Genomic DNA, 18,651 nt, shown 5'->3' with positions numbered 1-18,651 from the left:
AATCATGGGCGAGGGGAGCCCTAGGCAGCAGTGGCCCACATAATTCTTGTGGCCCGGGGGAGCACTCCTTGTCCCACAAAAATAATTTAATTTACCTTTTCGGGGCTCTTCCTCTTGACCCTGCCAGTTTTTACTAATGCTCCACCCAGTGGGCTGCTAAAATTGCCTCAGGGGTCTTCTGTACAACACGGGACCCCGACTTGCATAGCTCTCACCTGATTCAGGCAGGCGCTTCCCAGTTAAAATAGCATCGGCCACTTTGATTTTAGCTCCGCAACACACAAAGTGGATAAAACCCCTTGTGTAACTGTACAGGACCCTCAGTGTGCGTATGTGTGTGACCCCATTTTGGAGGAGCTGGGAAGGCAGAAAACTTCTTGTACAGCTCAGAGACGAAGTTAAAATGAAGTTATTTAAAAAAAAAATCATTTGAAGACCAAGAAAAAAAACGCAACATAAAAAATATCCCTTACTGGTCAAATTAAGGTCGAGACAAATTAAGTTCTTTCACAGGAAAAGCAAAATGCCCAAAGCACAAGAGAGACTTTATTGCCGTTGTTGCCTCTCCTCTACCTACCAGGCAGTTCTGATGTACAGCGATTCGACTGTCAGTGAACAGTTTTCCAGTCTGACTGGATTGTCCTGACCTCAGGCACAGCCCACATTCCTTCATATTCATAACTCCTGTAGATCCGACACTGGACATCCACACTAGGCGGCCCTCCCCCTTCAAAAAATGGTTTCTGTCCACTGGCATCAAATTTCTCTCTCACTGTGACCCATTTTGTTTTTGGTTAAAGAGGAAAACCCACAGCTTGACAGTGACGCGCTGTTTCCTTTTAAAACGGGGCAGTTTCGATTTGATCAGAGCAACGTCCGTGGGGAGAAAGGGAGGAGACAGAGAGATCAGCGGACTCATTACTCCACTCGGCCCTTTACACAAACAAAATATACACCATTTAACCAACAAAGCCAGCGTGCAGTCGGTTAAAGGAGAGCAACATTCCCCGCCCTATTTGCATACATTACCATTTCCTCTTGCTGCTCACACTCATTCTGCACAATTCACCTTTAAAAACACAAGCACGTACTTCAACCTTTAAACTGCTGCTACTTTTTATACGTATTATTCTCACCTTTAAAAAAAATGTAACTGGATTTTTTTTTCTAATTTAATGCGAACTCGCAAGAACTGAGATACTCATTTATCATTTTCAACTTGATATAGAAACAGTCTTGCTCTCAAATTGTAGATTGTGCAGCAGAATCCAGTTACCAGTTGAGATATTTTCCCCCCACTTACCGTGTATTCACAAGTTTAGCATCGATGTGAAGCAGTTTGGGTTTTGCATGTGTCTCATTCTACTTCACTTCAAAAAGAGGGCAGATCCTGCCTCACTCCAGATTCCGGCTGCATTTACACTATAAATGTAGCGTCAGTCCAACGCGAAACCCTCTTCACATCAATGGGAACGCACCCCTTATGCGTCAGGATTTTTTCGACCGTTTTTTCCAACAGAAAGGATTTGAATAAAGAATTATTTTTAATGTTGAGTATTTTTTTTAAAAAAGCATAGTGTATTCATAGAAGTTTTTTTAATTAAAAGTTGAGAAGATATGTAAAGAGCTAGTGTCGATGTTGTTTCCTGGTAGACAGTAAATAATAAGCAATTGAAAAATACCTTACACTGTACATTACTCAATTTTTTATTGTTTTCCTTGTTCAGATGTTGCACCAACAGAAACAAGAATGTCCATGGTGGCATAGTAACAGGAGATACCATTTGGACCCTCAACTTGAATTGATGAGGGAAAATAGACAATTGCAACCTCATTAATGTTTTCCCTATGAGCAATGCTATGGGGAAGCAAGAGCCACGACAAGTGGATATACCAAGAAGTTGAAACGTGGGTCTGCCCCTGCAGTCCACCATGTTACCGAATTGCTAATCTTGGCCGCACTGCTATGGGAAGACCCTACCTGGAGCCCAGAGGTTTTTACTCAGAGAAATGGTAAAATTGAAGGGTGGGTGGTCACTAGTTATTATGGATACCCTTGATGTCCAATTGGACAATTGCACCCACTATCTTAGGCAGACCAGTAGGCCGGATGAGGACAGCCTGCTTCACACCAAAGCTCATGCCCTACAGTAACGGAGAGTGTTTGATGGAACATGCCAACAATGACGGACTGGAAAAGACCCTCTGGTCCATCCAGCCTGTCCCACACGATTATGATACCTTATGTATCACAATATATGCACTCCACCCCCCCACCCAAAACCATGAGCTATCCTGGGGGAAAAGATCTGGGAAATTCCTCTCCGATTTCTTTGGTGATCGAAACTCATCCCAGAAATCACTCTGGCCCTGATAATTCTATGCATTTCATTATCTACCTTTTCTACAAGGTGATCTCCAACCCAGCCAGAAACAGGTCCAGCTCTCGCTTGAAGGAATTCAGCAAATTGGTGTCGCACGAGCCGGCAGCCTGTTCCACAGGTCCACTATTCTCTGGGAAAAGAACCACCTCCTGACATCTAACTGAGATCTGGCCTCATACCCCATCTGACCCCTGGTCCTCCTTAACCTATTTAATTGGAGCAAACTGTTAACTTGAACACAATCTACTCCTTTCATCATCTTATAAACCTCAATAAGATCACCCCTAAGTCTACGTTTCCCTGAAGTGTAGAGTCCCAGCTCATTTAGCCTATCTTGATAACGAAGATGCTTCTGAAGAGAAAAGGCCATTCAGCCTATAGAAAGTCATCTCTCTAATATATTAGCTCTCCTGGTTATAAATTTACTTTTCATTAACTTATGTCCTCTTTTCCTACTTTCTTGGCATATGTCATGTTTCTAACTATGCTTCCATGAGAGGATCTTGCTGTAGTTTATGTTAAAAAATGGTACTATTGAGCTAAGTGTTGCTCTCAAGGGGCAGAAGAGCTGAGGTGGGAATTGTCGTTCAGGACTTAGATGAAGCATCTGAACCAGAGTGCTTTAGACAAGGAACGTTAGTTTAGAGATTCCAGTGAGCATTACACTTATTTGAAGTGAGGATGTATGTGAATCCAGCATGAGGTGTCGACTGAAAATATACTCTTGGGAGAGGGGGTAGTCAGTGTGGTTGACAGGCTATCTGGAAAAATCCCCTTCCTTCCATTTCCTGTTAATACTCAGGGTATAGGGAAAAAAGAGACACTTGGGACATTCAGTGAGAGTTTTAAACAGGAGATTGAGAGATGCAGGTCTGTGCCCAAGCTGGAAGCTAAAATGCACGAGTTGAGTTTTTGCAGTTAGAAGTTGTCTAGAAAGAAAGGTAATGCCAAACACTAGTGCTTTCTGATACCAGGACCACTCAATAATCTTTCATCCTAGACCCTCTCTCTTCAATGCTCCCCCAGAAGCCCACTCCCAGTGATGCCAGATTCCAGGATCAGCTCCACTATCCCCAGAACCTCTATAGTGTTGCTGGACCACAGAACCCTCTCACGGTGCTCACAGGCCTTGGATTACTCCTCAGTGCTACCAGCCTCAGGCCCCCTTCCCAGATCCCAAGCCATTCCCAATGCTGATAAATCAATGTTCCTGATAAAACTACTTGGCATAACACCCCTGGTTCTTATAAATCTCCAATTCACCATGAGCATCACCACCGGATATCTGATACTATATTATATGTCTTGCATATGGTGTGCACTTCCCATACTCTCTCATCTTTCTTGCTCATCATAATTTTTCGGTCACACTTTTGCCATCAACAAATTTTCCATCACAATTTTGCCATCAAGCTCAACATAAAACAGGAACAAACCAGAACTAAAGAGGTAGGGAACAGACAACTCAAAAGCAAAGAAAGTATCTAGAATACTGCTAATGAGAAACTACTAAGGATTAATGAAAACCAATCCTGAATAACCAGTCATGAGAACCTACCAATAACTTTAAAAAAGTGAACAAATCACGCAAAACACATTTGGGAAAAAAATCCATCTGTCATTTTCTTTTCTCAATAACTGAAATTTCTAATGCCCAAAATAAGGCTTTAAACAAAATAAAGAATTCCAAAAAAATGACACATTTCACAATAAGTTACATTGATCCATTGAATTGTATTTTGTTGCTTTTAATATTTCCACTGAAGTTTTTAAACTGAAGTCTTTAAACTGAAGTCCTCAGCCTCTCCCAAAGTTAGGGACTTGCTATCTTTTGCCTAGAGTAGTGCCCTATTAGAAATGGCAGATCTTACAGTCTGAGCATGTCCAGTGTGTACCATTTCCCAAGATCCAGGTTAGCCTAACAGTTGGAATATTTCTCTTCAGCTTCCAATGGTATCTGTTCAGTTGTTTATTTTCTTCAATACTATTTGAGGAAAAGCTGGGAGGACAGACTTCAAAGCTTTGTTCAAGAAAATTTCTTTTTTTAAAAAAAAAGAAATTGCGTGTGACAGAGTGTAAAGGAAGGCAGCAAAAAACAGAGCCCACTTAAAACATGACCCTAGAGCTATAGAAGTTTATAGCACAGAAGGAGACCATATGGCCTATCGTGTCTATCCTGGGGCTTTGCTAGAGCAATCCAATACTAACCCCATTGCCCTATTTCCCCATAGACTTGTATCTTTCTCTACTTCAAATATTTCTCCAATTTTTCCTTAAAAGATAAATTGATCTCCACCTCAAATTATAAAAGGATTGGACAGAGTATGTAGAAACACATTGGGCTCGATTTTCGCACCCTCGAGTGGGTGCGTTCGTGGTGGGGGGACTGCGAAAATCGGGGATTCCCGGGGCGGGTCCAGAGCCCGGCTCCAACCTACCCACTTCCGGGTTCCCCAGTGACGCACTGACATGCGCGCGCAGCCCCCGCATGTGGGACTCCCGCCGGCTATGCCACTTAAGGTATTTATTTAGGTACTTCAGGTCGTTTACAGACCTGATTAGCATGATATTTTAGGAGTGGTGGGATTTTCCAAACAACTGAGACTGTTTTCCGTATTGGGGGAAACACTCCAAGTTGAAATGGACGTGTTGCAGCCATCAGCCTGTGGCAGCTGCAAAGGTCCATTTGACAGATAGGGGGTGGGGGGGGAGACCCTCACTCATTGCAGGAGGCCACTCTGTCACTTGGGACAAAGTTTGGCCTCCACCACCCTCCTCCTAAAAATAAAATTCACCAACTTGCACACTTACCCCGGTGTCCAGACACATGTACCTACCTTGCGGACCCCCTCAGATGTACATCTTCCAGATGGGGGCCGCCGTAGCTGCAGTCATGACCTCCTCGGAGGACGAACAGCATCACCAGTCTCGCCGGCCACGCCATCCACCTCTGACACGTGGCGCTCCACAACACAGTGCTGTGACACATCCACCTGCACAGCAGGAGGGAAGCCAACCGCAGAGAGAGATGCGTCGCAGAGGGCACTACCCTCGCCACAGGGCCTACAGACCGAGGCTCAGCTTCCTGGACCTCTCTGAGCAGCAGTGCACACGGAGGCTCAGAGTCACTCGACATGTAGTTGTGGACATCTGCAGCCACCTTCATGCCAAGCTGCTCCCGAGGCTGGCCCAAGCACCATCTTCTTACCTGTCACTGTCAAAGTCACCACTGCCCTCAACAACTTCTCCTCCGCATCCTTCCAGGGTGCCACCAGGGACATCGCTGACATCTCTCAGTCATCTGCACAAAAGACCCCTGCAAATACACCTACACCCACTCTGCAGTGACACAATGGGTGGCATCAGTTGTGGGTCTTCATAGTGATCCTCAGGAAAAGGCATTATTGCACAAACCAGACAAGATTCGCAAAGACGTGGCAGTAGTGGTGACAGTATAATATGTTATGTGAGTTGGTCAGATATCAAATATAAGTAAAAACCATGACAAACCCTCAAACACCCTTGTGCATCCCCTTCATGCTCACGACACGTTTGCCTTACACTTCCTACTGTACATATGTGATGCATGCCCTATGGCTGCAGCACAGGTAGTGGCAGGTTGAGTGAGGCTGACCGTGAAAGAGATGCATGAGAGGGTGAGTATGAGATAGAGCCATGAGATTGTATGAGGATTGAGTTGAGTGGTAGTGGTGGGATGAGTACTGGCGAGGTGAGTAAGTGCAGGTAAGATGAGGATGAGATAGAGTATTGTTGGCAGTGCAGAAGGAGATGTGGGGTGGGGGCGGTGATGTAGCAGACAGAGTGTAGGGGGATGAGTAAGTGTACTCACTTCGGCTGACCTACTTAGGTCATTGAAGTGCCTCCTGCACTGTACGCAGGTGCTCGATATGTTGGTGGTGCAGGTGACCTCCTCTGCCACCTCGAGCCAGGCCTTCTTGGTGGCAGAGGCAGGGGGGGGGGGGGAAATCTTTGTCCTCCCCCTCCTCCTCACCCCATCCAATAATATCTGGAGTGAAGCATCATTAAACCTGGGAGCAGCCTTCCCCCTGGGCTGCTCCATGCTGTAATTTTTCCTATTTTCTGCAGCATCAGTCAGGTCTGCCCCTTTAAATAGGGCTCCTCCAGCTGACAGCCTATAGTGCGGATGCGCGGTCCGCCCGCTGCGCAGCTTTCCAGCGCGAAACCCAGAAGCCAAGGTAAGTGCCTTCAATTAGCCTGCGCTTGCGTGTGGAGCACTCCGATTTCACTGGGCGCATTACCCACGCTGCGAACCCGCCGTCCTCCTAATATCGGGCCCATTGTTCCAGTGATTAAAGGGATCTAGAACAAGGGGGCATTCAATGCAAGAGATTTAGGACAGAGAACAGGAGAAACTTTTTTTTACACAGGAAGTTGTGGGGCTGTGGAATGCACTACCAGAGTTGGTGATTGAGGCAAAGAATACGTCAACATTTAAGAATAAGTTAGATACACAGTCGCAGGAAAGGGATATGGGAGCAGGGCAGGCAAATCATTCTATGCTCCAACATGAAATTTTTCCGAATCTCTCTCCACACTCGGTAATAATTTTAAATTGATGACATCTCATCATTGACTCCCAACTAGAGGAAATAGACTTTTCTTTTTTACTCCATCAAAACCCTTCATAATTTTAATAACTTCTATTAAATCCCCCTCTTAGCCTTCTCTGTTCCAAATTCTGATATGTCTCTCATAGCTATAGTTTCCCATCCCTGTATCAGGCTGGTGAATTTACATTGTTCACCATTGTTAGCTTTAATACCCTTTCACTGATGGAGTGCCCAAAACTATATACTGAATTCTAATTGTGGCCTAACCAATGTTTTGTATACATTCATCATTTCTTCTTCACTTTTGTACTTTATTGCCCTATTTATAAAACTCAAAGTTCTATTGGCCCTTCCATGGCTTTATCTACCAGCCCTCTCACTTTCAAAGAATTTGTGTATTCAACCATGGTGTTTATGCAAACCATTCATGTCTTTTAAGTGTATACTCCCATTTCTTGCTTTTAATCTCAAAGTTACATAGAAATTACAATACGGAAACAGGCCGTTTGGCCCAACCAGTCCGTCCGTGTTAGTGTTTATCCCTCACACAAGCTGTAACCTAACCTCATATGCCTGCCCTGCTCCCATATCTCTTTCCTGCAACCATGTATCTAACTTATTCTTAAACGTTGACGTATTCTTTGCCTCAATCACCAACTCTCGTAGTGCATTCCACAGCCCCACAACACTGTAAAAAAAAGTTTCTCCTGCTCTCTGTCCTAAATCTCTTGCATTTAATGCCCCCTTGTTCTAGATCCCTTAATCACTGGAACAGTGTGTTTCTACATACTCTGTTCAATCCTTTTATAATTTTAATCACCTGTATAAAATTACATAAGAAATAGGAACAGGAGTCGGCCATCCGGCCCCTCGAGCCTGCTCCGCCATTCACAAGATCATGGCTGATCTTCTAACTCAACACCATTTTCCTGCACTATCCCCATATTCCTTTAATATTTAGAAATCTATCGATCTCTGTTTTGAATGTACTCAATGACTGAGCCGACACAGCCCTCTGGGGTAAAGAATTCCAAAGATTCATCACCCTCTGAGTGAAGAAATTTCTCCTCATCTCAGTCCTAAATGGCCTACCCCTTATTCTGAGACTGTGACCCCTGGTTCTAGATTCCCCAGGGGAAACAACCTCCTTGCATTTACCCTGTTGAGCCCTGTAAGAATTTTATATGTTTCAACGAGATCACCTCTCATTCCTCTAAACTCTAGAGAATACAGGCCTACTCAACTCATACGACAGTCCTGCCATCCCAGGAATCAGTCTGGTGAACCTTCGCTGCACTCCCTCTATGGCAAGTATATCCTTTCTTGGGTAAGGAGATCAAAATTGTACACAATACTCCAGGTGCGGTCTCACCAAGGCCCTATATAATTGCAGTAAGACATCTATACTCAAATCATCTTGCCAACATACCATTTGCCTTCCTAATTGCTTGCTGCACCTGCATGTTTGCTTTCAGTGACTGGTGTACGAGGACACCCAGGTCCCTTTGAACATCAACATTTCCCAATCTCTCACCATTTAAAAAATACTCTGCACTTCTGTTTTTCCTACTAAGGTCGATAACTTCACATTTTTCCACATTATATTCCATCTGCCATGTTCTTGTCCACTCACTTAGCCTGTCTATATCCCCTTGAACCCGTTTTGCATCCTCCTCACAACTCACATTCCCATCTAGTTTTGTGTCATCAGCAAACTTGGAAATATTACATTTGGTCCCCTCATCCAAATCATTGATATATATTGTGAATAGCGGGGGCCCAAGCCCTGATCCCTGCGGTACCCCACTAGTCACAGTCTGCCAATCTGAAAAAGACCCGTTTATTCCTACTTTCTGTTTTCTGTCTGTTAACCAATTCTCAATCCAAACCAGTACATTACCCCCAATTCCACGTGCTCTAACTTTGTTCACCAACCTCCTGTGTGGGACCTTATCGAAAGCTTTCTGAAAATCCAAATACGCCACATCCACTGGTTCCCCCTTATCTATTCTACTAGTTACATCCTCAAAGAACTCCAATAGGTTTGTCAAATATGATTTCCCTTTCATAAATCCATGTTGACTCTGCCAAATCCTATTATTATTTTCTAAGTGTCCTGTTATCACATCCTTTATAATAGATTCTAGCATTTTCCCTACTACTGATGTCAGGCTAACAGGTCTGTAATTCCCTGTTTTCTCTTTCCCTCCTTTCTTAAATAGTGGGGTTACATTTGCTACCCTCCAATCTGCAGGAACCATTCCAGAGTCTATAGAATTTTGGAAGATGACAACCAATGCATCCACTATCTCTATAGCCATCTCTTTCAAAACCCTGGGATGTAGATCATCAGGTCCTTGGGATTTATCAACTTTCAGTCCCATTAATTTCTCTAGTACTATTTTTTTTTACTAATACTGATTTCTTTCAGTTCCTCATTCTCGGCAGACCCTTGGTTCTCTAGTATTTCTAAGAGGTTTTTTGTGTCTTCTTCCGTGAAGACAGACACAAAGTATTTGTTTAATTTTTCTGCCATTTCATTATTCCCCATTATAAATTCTTGTCTCTGTCTGTAAGGGACCCACATTTGCCTTTGCCAGTCTTTTCCTTTTTACATACCTATAGAAGCTTTTACAGTCTGTTTTTATGTTTCTCGCTAGTTTACTCTCATATTCTATTTTCCCTTTCTTTATCAATTTCTTGGTCCTCCTTTGCTGAATTCTAAAATGCTCCCAATCCTCAGGCTTACTGCTTTTTCTGGCAACTTTATATCCCTCTTCCTTTGATTTAATACTATCTTTAATTTCTCTTGTTAACCACTTTTCCTGTTGGGTTTGTGCGTCTTAAAGGAATATATGTTTGTTGCAAATCATTCTTTAAATGCTAGCCATTGCCTGTCAACTGTCATACCTTTTAATTTAGTTCCCCAATCAACCACAGCCAACTTGCACCTCATACCTTTGTAGTTTCCTTTGTTTAGATTTAAGAACCTAGTTTCGGATTGAACTACAGCACTTTCAAACTTAATGAAGAATTTTATCATATTATGGTCACTCTTCCCTAACGGCTCCTTTACAACAAGATTATTAATTAACCCTTTCTCATTGCACAATACTAGATCTAAAATAGCCTGTTCCCTAGTTGGTTCCTCAACATACTGATCTAGAAAACCATCTCGTATACATTCTAGGAATTCATCCTTCACAATATTAGTACTAATTTGGTTTGCCCAATCTATATGCAGATTAAAGTCCCCCATGATTATTGTATTACCCTTGTTACATGCACTTCTAATTTCCCACTTTATACCATGCCCTACATTTCCACTACTGTTTGGTGGCCAATAAACAACTCGCACCAATGTTTTCTGCACCTTGCTGTTTCTTAGCTCCACCCAAACTGATTCTACATCTTGATCTTTTGAGCCAAGATTCTTCTTCACTATTGTACTGATCTCATCCTTTATTAGCAGCGCTACCCCACCTTCTTTTCCTTTTTGCCTGTCCTTCTTAAATGTTGAATATCCTTGAATATTCAGTTCCCAGCCTTGGTCACCCTGCAGCCACATCTCCATAATGGCAATTAGATCATACCCATTTACTTCTATTTGTACTGTCAATTCATCTACCCTATATTCTCCTCATCTACCAATTCATCTACCCCAAAATCATTACCACATAATCTTCTCGTTTCTAATGAAAACAGCCCAGGTTTTTCTAGTCTTTTTATATTTGTATTTTCCCACATTCTACTGAATCTGCGCTGTACCCTTTCTATTGCCTCAATGTACTTTCTATAATTTGGAACTTTGAGGTTAGAGTTTATTTTTACTTCAAAAGCATTGAACTCTTGTACTTAATCAATTTTACCATTCAACTTGTACCTTTATGACCAGTTACAGTCACCATTGCATACAAAAACTCATACCATATAATGTAAAACACATTAAAGTTAGCACACAAAACTCCAACTGCGGTCTTACCAAGATTTTAAATACATGCATCATTACATCTTGACTTGTATTCTATACCTCCTGCCATTAAAATCAAATATTCCATTACCTCTTTTTATGGCCTTATCCACTTGAGATGCTGCTTTTAATCTGAAGTCCAAATCCCTCTGCTCTTCCACATCACACAGCTTTCTCCCTAAGAATAATAATTATTTTTTATTTTACCTAACAGTACCATTTACCAGGTAGATAGCCCAACGATATATGCTAGAAATTGTTGCCCATTTACTGCTGGCCTATGCCATTCCCTCACAGAGTGACTTTATTGTTTATGATGCATACCCATAGTCCAGTAGGCACTTCAAGCTGCAACTTATAATTGGTTATTCTTGCATATAAAAGTATGGAATAGGGGAAGGTGAAACTACTAGCTGCCTCAAAGTACCATCCTGCTCTTTTATCTTGTCCTCCTCACTCACTCCCATGTAGACATACCTACCACCATATACTCTGCAAATTCTTCTGCTTGAAGATGTCTCTTGAAGTCAGCTTTGTAATGCTTATTCCTTGCCTGTTATTCTAAGCTTTAAGTCACATCTGCCAGCAGCCCAGAACAAGACAGTGCGCTGGGGCCCTCTCACCAACATCTCGAAACACCAGTGGAACTGTGTACATCCTGGAAGTTGTAGTTGTTGAAATTGAAGAGGCAGCATCAGGTCTATCACAATGCACAGAGGAGGTGCCGAAACCTGATGCCCATATAGAGTCACCCAGCTGCTATCAATGGCACCCTCACCTTTGGGAAATGCAGCAGCGAGGTGATTTTGCACAGCTGTGCCACACTTCTATTGCTAGATGAAATGCTGTCCTATGCATCGGTCAACTGTTTGATACATCTGTGAGCAACATAAGGCTGACACTGCAGATGATTTTGGTTTCCTACGCTGCAGATTGCTTTCAGATCTTCTTCCAATGAGCTGACCAGAGCCTATGGAGCCAGTTCTCCTCAGTCATTGCAAGTTAAGTATGCTGGGGTCTGCAAACATGGTTTGTGGCATAATACTGGTTCTGGTGCCTGGTGGTCTCCCTGAAAGGTCATCTTTCATCCTGTTCTACTTTATCTATGCTATACTGTATCTGGGGCACAGCTTGGCTCATTTGTAGCACTCTTGCCTCTGGGTACAAGCCCCACTCCAAAACCCGAACATATAATCCAGACTGACACTACAGTAGCATACTGAGAAAATGCTGCCTCCTTGGAGGTACCATCTTTCAGATGAAACGTCAAACAACCTGTCTGTTCAGGTGGACGTAAAAGATCCCATGGCACAATTCAAAGAGGAGCAGAGAGTTCTCCCAGTGTCCTGGCAACACTTGTCCATCAACCAAAACAATATAACTGACCACTGATCGCCTTGTTGTTTGTGGAACCTTGCTATATGCAAATTGGCTGCATCATTATCCCTCACAACAACGGTGACTACATTCAAAAGTACTTTGGAATGTCCCGAAGTCGTGAAAGGCATTTTGCCAATTCAAATTCTATTCTATTTTATAACCAACCCCCATCATTAATTCTAGGTTGATTTGGTGATTGCGCTCTGGTCACTCCCAGTGTTCTTCATGCTCTGCCAAAGTCGTCTAAATGCTTCAAATTGGCTTTCAGGCGGTTTTGCAAACATTTTTTGCCTCTTCTATCTTTCAACATAAACATTCCCTACAATGTTGTGATTAATAAAGAGATAAAACCAAAAATATAAAGACTAAAATAACTCTAAAAAGGTGCTGAAATAATAAACATAAATCAGAAATACTGCACACAGGAGGGGGTAAATCATTAAGGAGATAAAGGTTAGTCCAATGGTTATAACATTGCTCACCTTTCATTCCTCCAGTATACTGAATATACTTCCATCCTCAGAACAGAAGGCTCAACAGAAAATAGTTGATGAAATTAGTAACTTCAAGGAATACGTTGAGGACCAGGGGTCACAATTTTAAGTTGTATAAGACCAGATCTAGGTTAGATGTCAGGAAGTGGTTCTTTTCCCAGAGAACAGTGGACCTCTGGAACAGACTGCTGGCTTGTGGAATGAACGCCAATTCGCTGAATTCCTTCAAGTGAGAGATGGTACCTCCAAGGAGGCAGCATTTTCTCAGTATGCTACTGTAGTGTCAGTCTGGATTATATGTTCGGGTTTTCGAGTGGGGCTCTGCCCGGGGCGGAGATCACCTCGTACAAAAGATAGGTACTGCAAAAAATTATCAGGGCCAGAGTGATCTCCTGGACTAGTTTCGATCGCCAATGGGATCAGAGAGGAATTTCCCAGATTTTTTTCCCCAAATTGGTCGGGTTTTTTAATCTGGTTTTTCACCTCTCCCAGGAGATCATATGGCATGGGTTGGGGAGTGCATATATTGTGATACACAAGGTATCACGATTGTGTGGGACAGGCTGGATGGACCTGAGGGTCTTGTCCTGTCCATCATTATTACTTATTATGAACATACGAGCAATGTACACAGTGTTAGAGCTCTCAGAGTGCAGGAACCTGCTTTTGGACAGTATTGCACTCAGGTTTCAATGTGAACTAAGCAATTATAATTTAGCAGGTTTAAAGAAAGAAAGAAAGTCACATTTAATTAGCGCCTTTCACAACTTCATGACGGCCCATAGCGCTTTACAGCCAATTGAGTAATTTTTGAAGTGTAGTCATTGTTGTAATGTAAGAAAGATTTTCTAATGAGTGTAATGTTTGCAAGCAGAAGTTTTAATACAATAAACTGTACACCCATAGCAAAACACCATAACTGACAATTTTTTTTACGATGCTATATTACAAACCGATACTTAATATGCACTCCAAAAACAATAATTAGCAAACAATTTTGAAAAAAAAATTAGAAACTTATTTATATAAATCATTATTTTTGCAAAATATCAAGTTTAGAAAAAAATAGAAACACAATTAGATAGAATAAGAGCCAACCAGAATGCATCTTTTAAGAATCAACCTCATACACTCTAGATGTTATAACTTAAGGGAAATAGATCTGTACATTTTATACCAAGTGCTTAGTAAAATAAGTTACCCCGGTTGATCTGGTTAATGAAAACTAGCAGCAGGAATGAACCTTCTACGACCTTTACAGTAATAAGTTTACATTTTTAAAAGGTAAGGCCTTCATTGAAGGGTTTACAAGTAGAACGTTCAAAAAAACATACTGTAACTATCAATGTAGATACACATTTTAACTGCCAGTTAGACTGGTCTCAGTCCATGACCAGAATCTTGGCCATAATGCATACCAGTAGTTTAATTGACCATAACACACCAATATTGGAGCAATTAGTCTCCACAAATAGAACAATCACCATTTGGAGCATTTGCTACTTCAAGACAGAGCTTTATATAATTTTTCTTCTTTTTGTTTTTGTAGGCTGCTGACTCAAAACCAAAAGGAAGTGTTAAACGAACTGAAAAATAGTGCAGTGGCAGTGCAACAGCAGCGGCACATATCCTCAAAGTGCTCTTATGCATGTAGATGGGGCAACACCCATATACCAAAGCAACTGCAGAATTAATGCTGGACGGACTATTAACTGTCTTTCTCTGGAATCTGCAACCTCCATCGATGGCATGTTACAGCCCTGTGCCAACATCACGGTGAAAAAGCAGTTTGGAATTTGATTTAACGTCACTAATTTTATGACACACAATTTCTTCTTCTTCCACCCATCTTCTCTCCTTCTCTCCTGAATGATTGGGTACTGATCCACGTGTACGAGAAGCACTCTCGTACCTTGCCCAAATGGCTGTGATTCCTTTGTAAATCTAGACAGTGATTGGTGCTAGGTTATTTGACTGTGTTGGGGGTGGGGGGCGGTGTGGTGGTGGAAAGTATCATCCGGTCCTCACCTGACACGTGTACTTTCCAGCCTCGGCCACTGAATAACACTCAGGAGTGGGAACACCACCTGAGTTATTCTCGCTCCAGCCCAAGGGACAGAGGTCAATTGTAATACCCCAACAGCTGAGATCAGGTAATATGTCACAAACTAGGAATCAAATCTGGGAATTTCTGGTGTGTACAGTATAGTACAACAACCAGCAGTGCCTTTAGTCCCACATAAAAATTCTACTTTTCTAAGCACAGGCTTTAAAGTCAGAAATGTCTCATGGTAATGACAAGATCTGTAGATTCAATTAATTTTCAACATTTTAAATTGAAAAAAATGTTGCTGATACAAGATAATAAAGTTCATAACTTTAAAAATAAAAACAGTATAGAACTGTTATTATTTGTCCAACCAAAATTTAAGAAGCTCAAAATATGGCGTTTACAGAATTATATTAATTTAGACCTGACGTACGAGCTTACATTCTCATGTTGGTTCACAGTGAGTGCAGATACCTTTGCTGGTAGGATTTACAGCATCAGATCTGCATTTCTCAACCCTACAATGATGAATTTTGAAATCTGATAAAAATATCACACTATACTGTTCCTGCAATTGACGGACCCACAAAGACATGGAATTTCTTCTTCAGGCCGGTTTCCTGTTGAATAACTGTAGTCCCATGTCAACTCTGATCCTGCTTTGATGTACCTAATAATAACAACAAACACACAAACAACAAGTCTCTCAATTAAGGAACAGCTTGGACTTCCTTGTTAAGGCAGGCTTCAATCCATTGTGAATTCGCCTAACACTATATATGGTGGGGATAGAACACATGGGTAAATATGGTACGTCATTGGAGCTCTTCGCATTATCCTCACTAAACCTGTCCAGTTCAATATCAAGGAAGTAACCTAGTTTAGGTTTGAATTAGGTTTGTATTCCCTAATGTAAATAAACAACCCACTTGTATATTTAAAGGAATGGTTCTCTGCTAGATTCTTTTAATGTCTAATTGGGGGGGGGGGGCAGGGAGAGGAGAACACACTTTTTATTGCAACAGTACATGTGCAATATCACATATGAAACACACTCAGGCATGCACCCGTACCCACTGTGACAATTAGGGAGCTCCATGCACAATTCTAATCATGAGGAAGTCTTTACATTTTAATATCTATTAGTTGAACTCCTGTAGCATTGCTCATGAGGAGTCAGAGGTTTTGGCCTTTTGTAAGCCGATTGATTGTTTTCTTTTCCACAATGCCACAACCAAAGTGCGAGCAATGGGCCTTAGAAAAAAAAAAGCAGGGATGGAAAAATAAAAACAAAAAACAATGGACAGCATAAAATGGGGTTTTAAAGAGAGAGACCAGGTAGCAAAAATTAAAAAGTCAGCATTAGGCCTGCAAAAATACCTCTCAAGACTTCAAAAAAAATAACTGGGATCAAATAAATATTAAAACCAAGTAGGGGCTGAGAAAGCTTACCTGGAGAGAACTGCTGCTGAAATTAGGCCTTCATGATAAAACTTGGAGTTGTGGCTGGGGAGGGGGGAAGAGAGACTGTGACTGGAGCTGACAACATGATTCACTCAGCCCTCAGGGATGGTGAGTTAGATGCCAGGTGACAAGCCAATCAGAGGTAAGTGGTAGAAATAGCACTAAAAATAGCATGACAGCTCAGCGTGCAGGAATGTAGGAGATGCTACTCTTACAGGACAGGAAGTGCATGTATACCCAAGATTTTTTAATATAACTAAGTGATCTTCCTTGGCACTGCTTACAGTAAATCAGAGGATACACTATTATATAACAATAGGGTTGTTTATGCATTATCGGGGTCACTGATTTACAGAGACTGAATAAGTCAAATTCAATTTTTATTACATGGCATTGCGGGATTTTTAACAGTGCGGAGAGGATCAAATTCCATGACTTCAGCCATCACTCTGAAAACTATAAATGAGTGGCTTTTGTTTTATATATAACATTTAATTTTTATCCATTACCATTTTTAAAATGGAGGATCAACATGCAAAATAGTATACAAGATGTACTAGTTGGGGATAGGTATCTTGTATTTAGCATACTGTGGAGTGGGGGTCATGTTTAACTGCACGGGTAATGCTCCAAGATATTGGTAGTGCTGGGGTGATCCAGAGCTTTATGTAGCTCCAGGGGATGGTCCTGGGGTTTGGCACAACTGGAGTAGAGATGCTGATGTTTGATAGCATTCTAGTGGGGCGGTGGAGAGAGTGCTTTGATCTAGCATCACTGTGGAAGGGGAACTCAAGGTTTGGTAGAACTGGGGGAGGGGTGGAATTTGGACAGAGCCTGATGTGGTCTCCTGGTGGATTCCTGCTATCTTGTCAGCAGTGAGGAGAGGGGAAGGACACAAGCTGGAAGGCACTGGTCCCAATTTCCATTTATCTTGGGTCCATTACCTCTCTGAAGGTGGTAACACCTCCAGTCAGTGATGCATCTACTGCCACCGTGAGCTGCAGGAGAGGCTGCTGCCAAGGCAGCATAACATCACTGTGACCATGCGAGATTCAGAGCCAAAGCCTGATTGATACTTAATAGTTGATAGGAGATTGATGTGAAAATCACCAACAGATTAGGGCAGATGAAGAAACCTGAGAAACAGGCAAACTATGAAGGTCAGAAAGATTTCTGCCACCATCAGACCAAGTCATCTGCATTCCACACAGAAATCATGACCCAGCTGCAAATGGACTATCAAACTGTCAGAACATAAAAACATAAGATATAGCAGCAGGAGTAGGCCAATCGGCCCCTCGAGCCTGCTCTGCCATTCAATAAGATCATGGCTGATCTGATCCTAAACTCAAATCTAAATTCATGTCCAATTTCCTGCCCGCTCCCCATAACCCCTAATTCCCTTTACTTCTAGGAAACTGTCTATTTCTGCTTTAAATTTATTTAATGATGTAGCTTCCACAGCTTCCTGGGGCAGCAAATTCCACAGACCTACTACCCTCTGAGTGAAGAAGTTTCTCCTCATCTCAGTTTTGAAAGAGCAGCCCCTATTCTAAGATTATGCCCCCTCGTTCTAGTTTCACCCATCCTTGGGAACATCCTTACCGCATCCACCCAATCAAGCCCCTTCACAATCTTATATGTTTCAATAAGATCGCCTCTCATTCTTCTGAACTCCAATGAGTAGAGTCCCAATCTACTCAACCTCTCCTCATATGTCCGCCCCCTCATCCCCGGGATTAACCGAGTGAACCTTCTTTGTACTGCCTCGAGAGCAAGTATGTCTTTTCTTAAGTATGGACACCAAAACTGTATGCAGTATTCCAGGTGCGGTCTCACCAATACCTTATATAACTGCAGCAATACCTCCCTCTTTTTATATTCTATCCCCCTAGCAATAAACACCAGCATTCCGTTGGCCTTCTTGATCACCTGCTGCACCTGCATACTAACGTTTTGATTTTCTTGCACGAGGACCCCCAGATCCCTTTGTACTGCAGTACTTTCCAGTTTCTCGCCATTAAGATAATAACTTGCTCTCCGATTTTTCCTGCCAAAGTGCATAACCTCACATTTTCCAATATTGTATTGCATCCGCCAAATCTCCGCCCACTCACCCAGCCTGCCTATATCCCCTTGTAGGTTTTTTATGTCCTCCTCACTCTCTACTTTCCCTCCCACCTTTGTATCATCTGCAAACTTTGATATGTTACACTCGGTCCCCTCCTCCAAATCGTTAATATAGATTGTAAAGAGTTGGGGACCCAGCACCGACCCCTGCGGAACACCACTGGCTACTGGTTGCCAGTCCGAGAAT

At 42.2% G+C, this 18,651-nt stretch overlaps 1 protein-coding gene across 1 annotated transcript in view; it reads right to left on the bottom strand.

Annotated features, from left to right (window-relative positions):
• The window catches only part of phf11 (PHD finger protein 11), a 246,166-nt gene that overhangs the window by 110,148 nt on the left and 117,367 nt on the right, over positions 1–18,651 (bottom strand). Inside the window, exons 24-25 of the mRNA XM_067993443.1 lie at positions 15,429–15,540; positions 578–766 (exon numbers count right to left, since the gene is read on the bottom strand). Of these exons, the coding sequence (XP_067849544.1) occupies positions 578–766; positions 15,429–15,540 (301 nt within the window). The remainder of the gene's footprint in view (positions 1–577; positions 767–15,428; positions 15,541–18,651) is intronic.

Source organism: Heptranchias perlo, chromosome 11, assembly GCF_035084215.1.
Source record: "Heptranchias perlo isolate sHepPer1 chromosome 11, sHepPer1.hap1, whole genome shotgun sequence".
In the NCBI taxonomy this organism is placed as follows: Eukaryota; Metazoa; Chordata; class Chondrichthyes; order Hexanchiformes; family Hexanchidae; genus Heptranchias; species Heptranchias perlo.
This window is presented reverse-complemented; position numbering and strand designations above follow the sequence as displayed.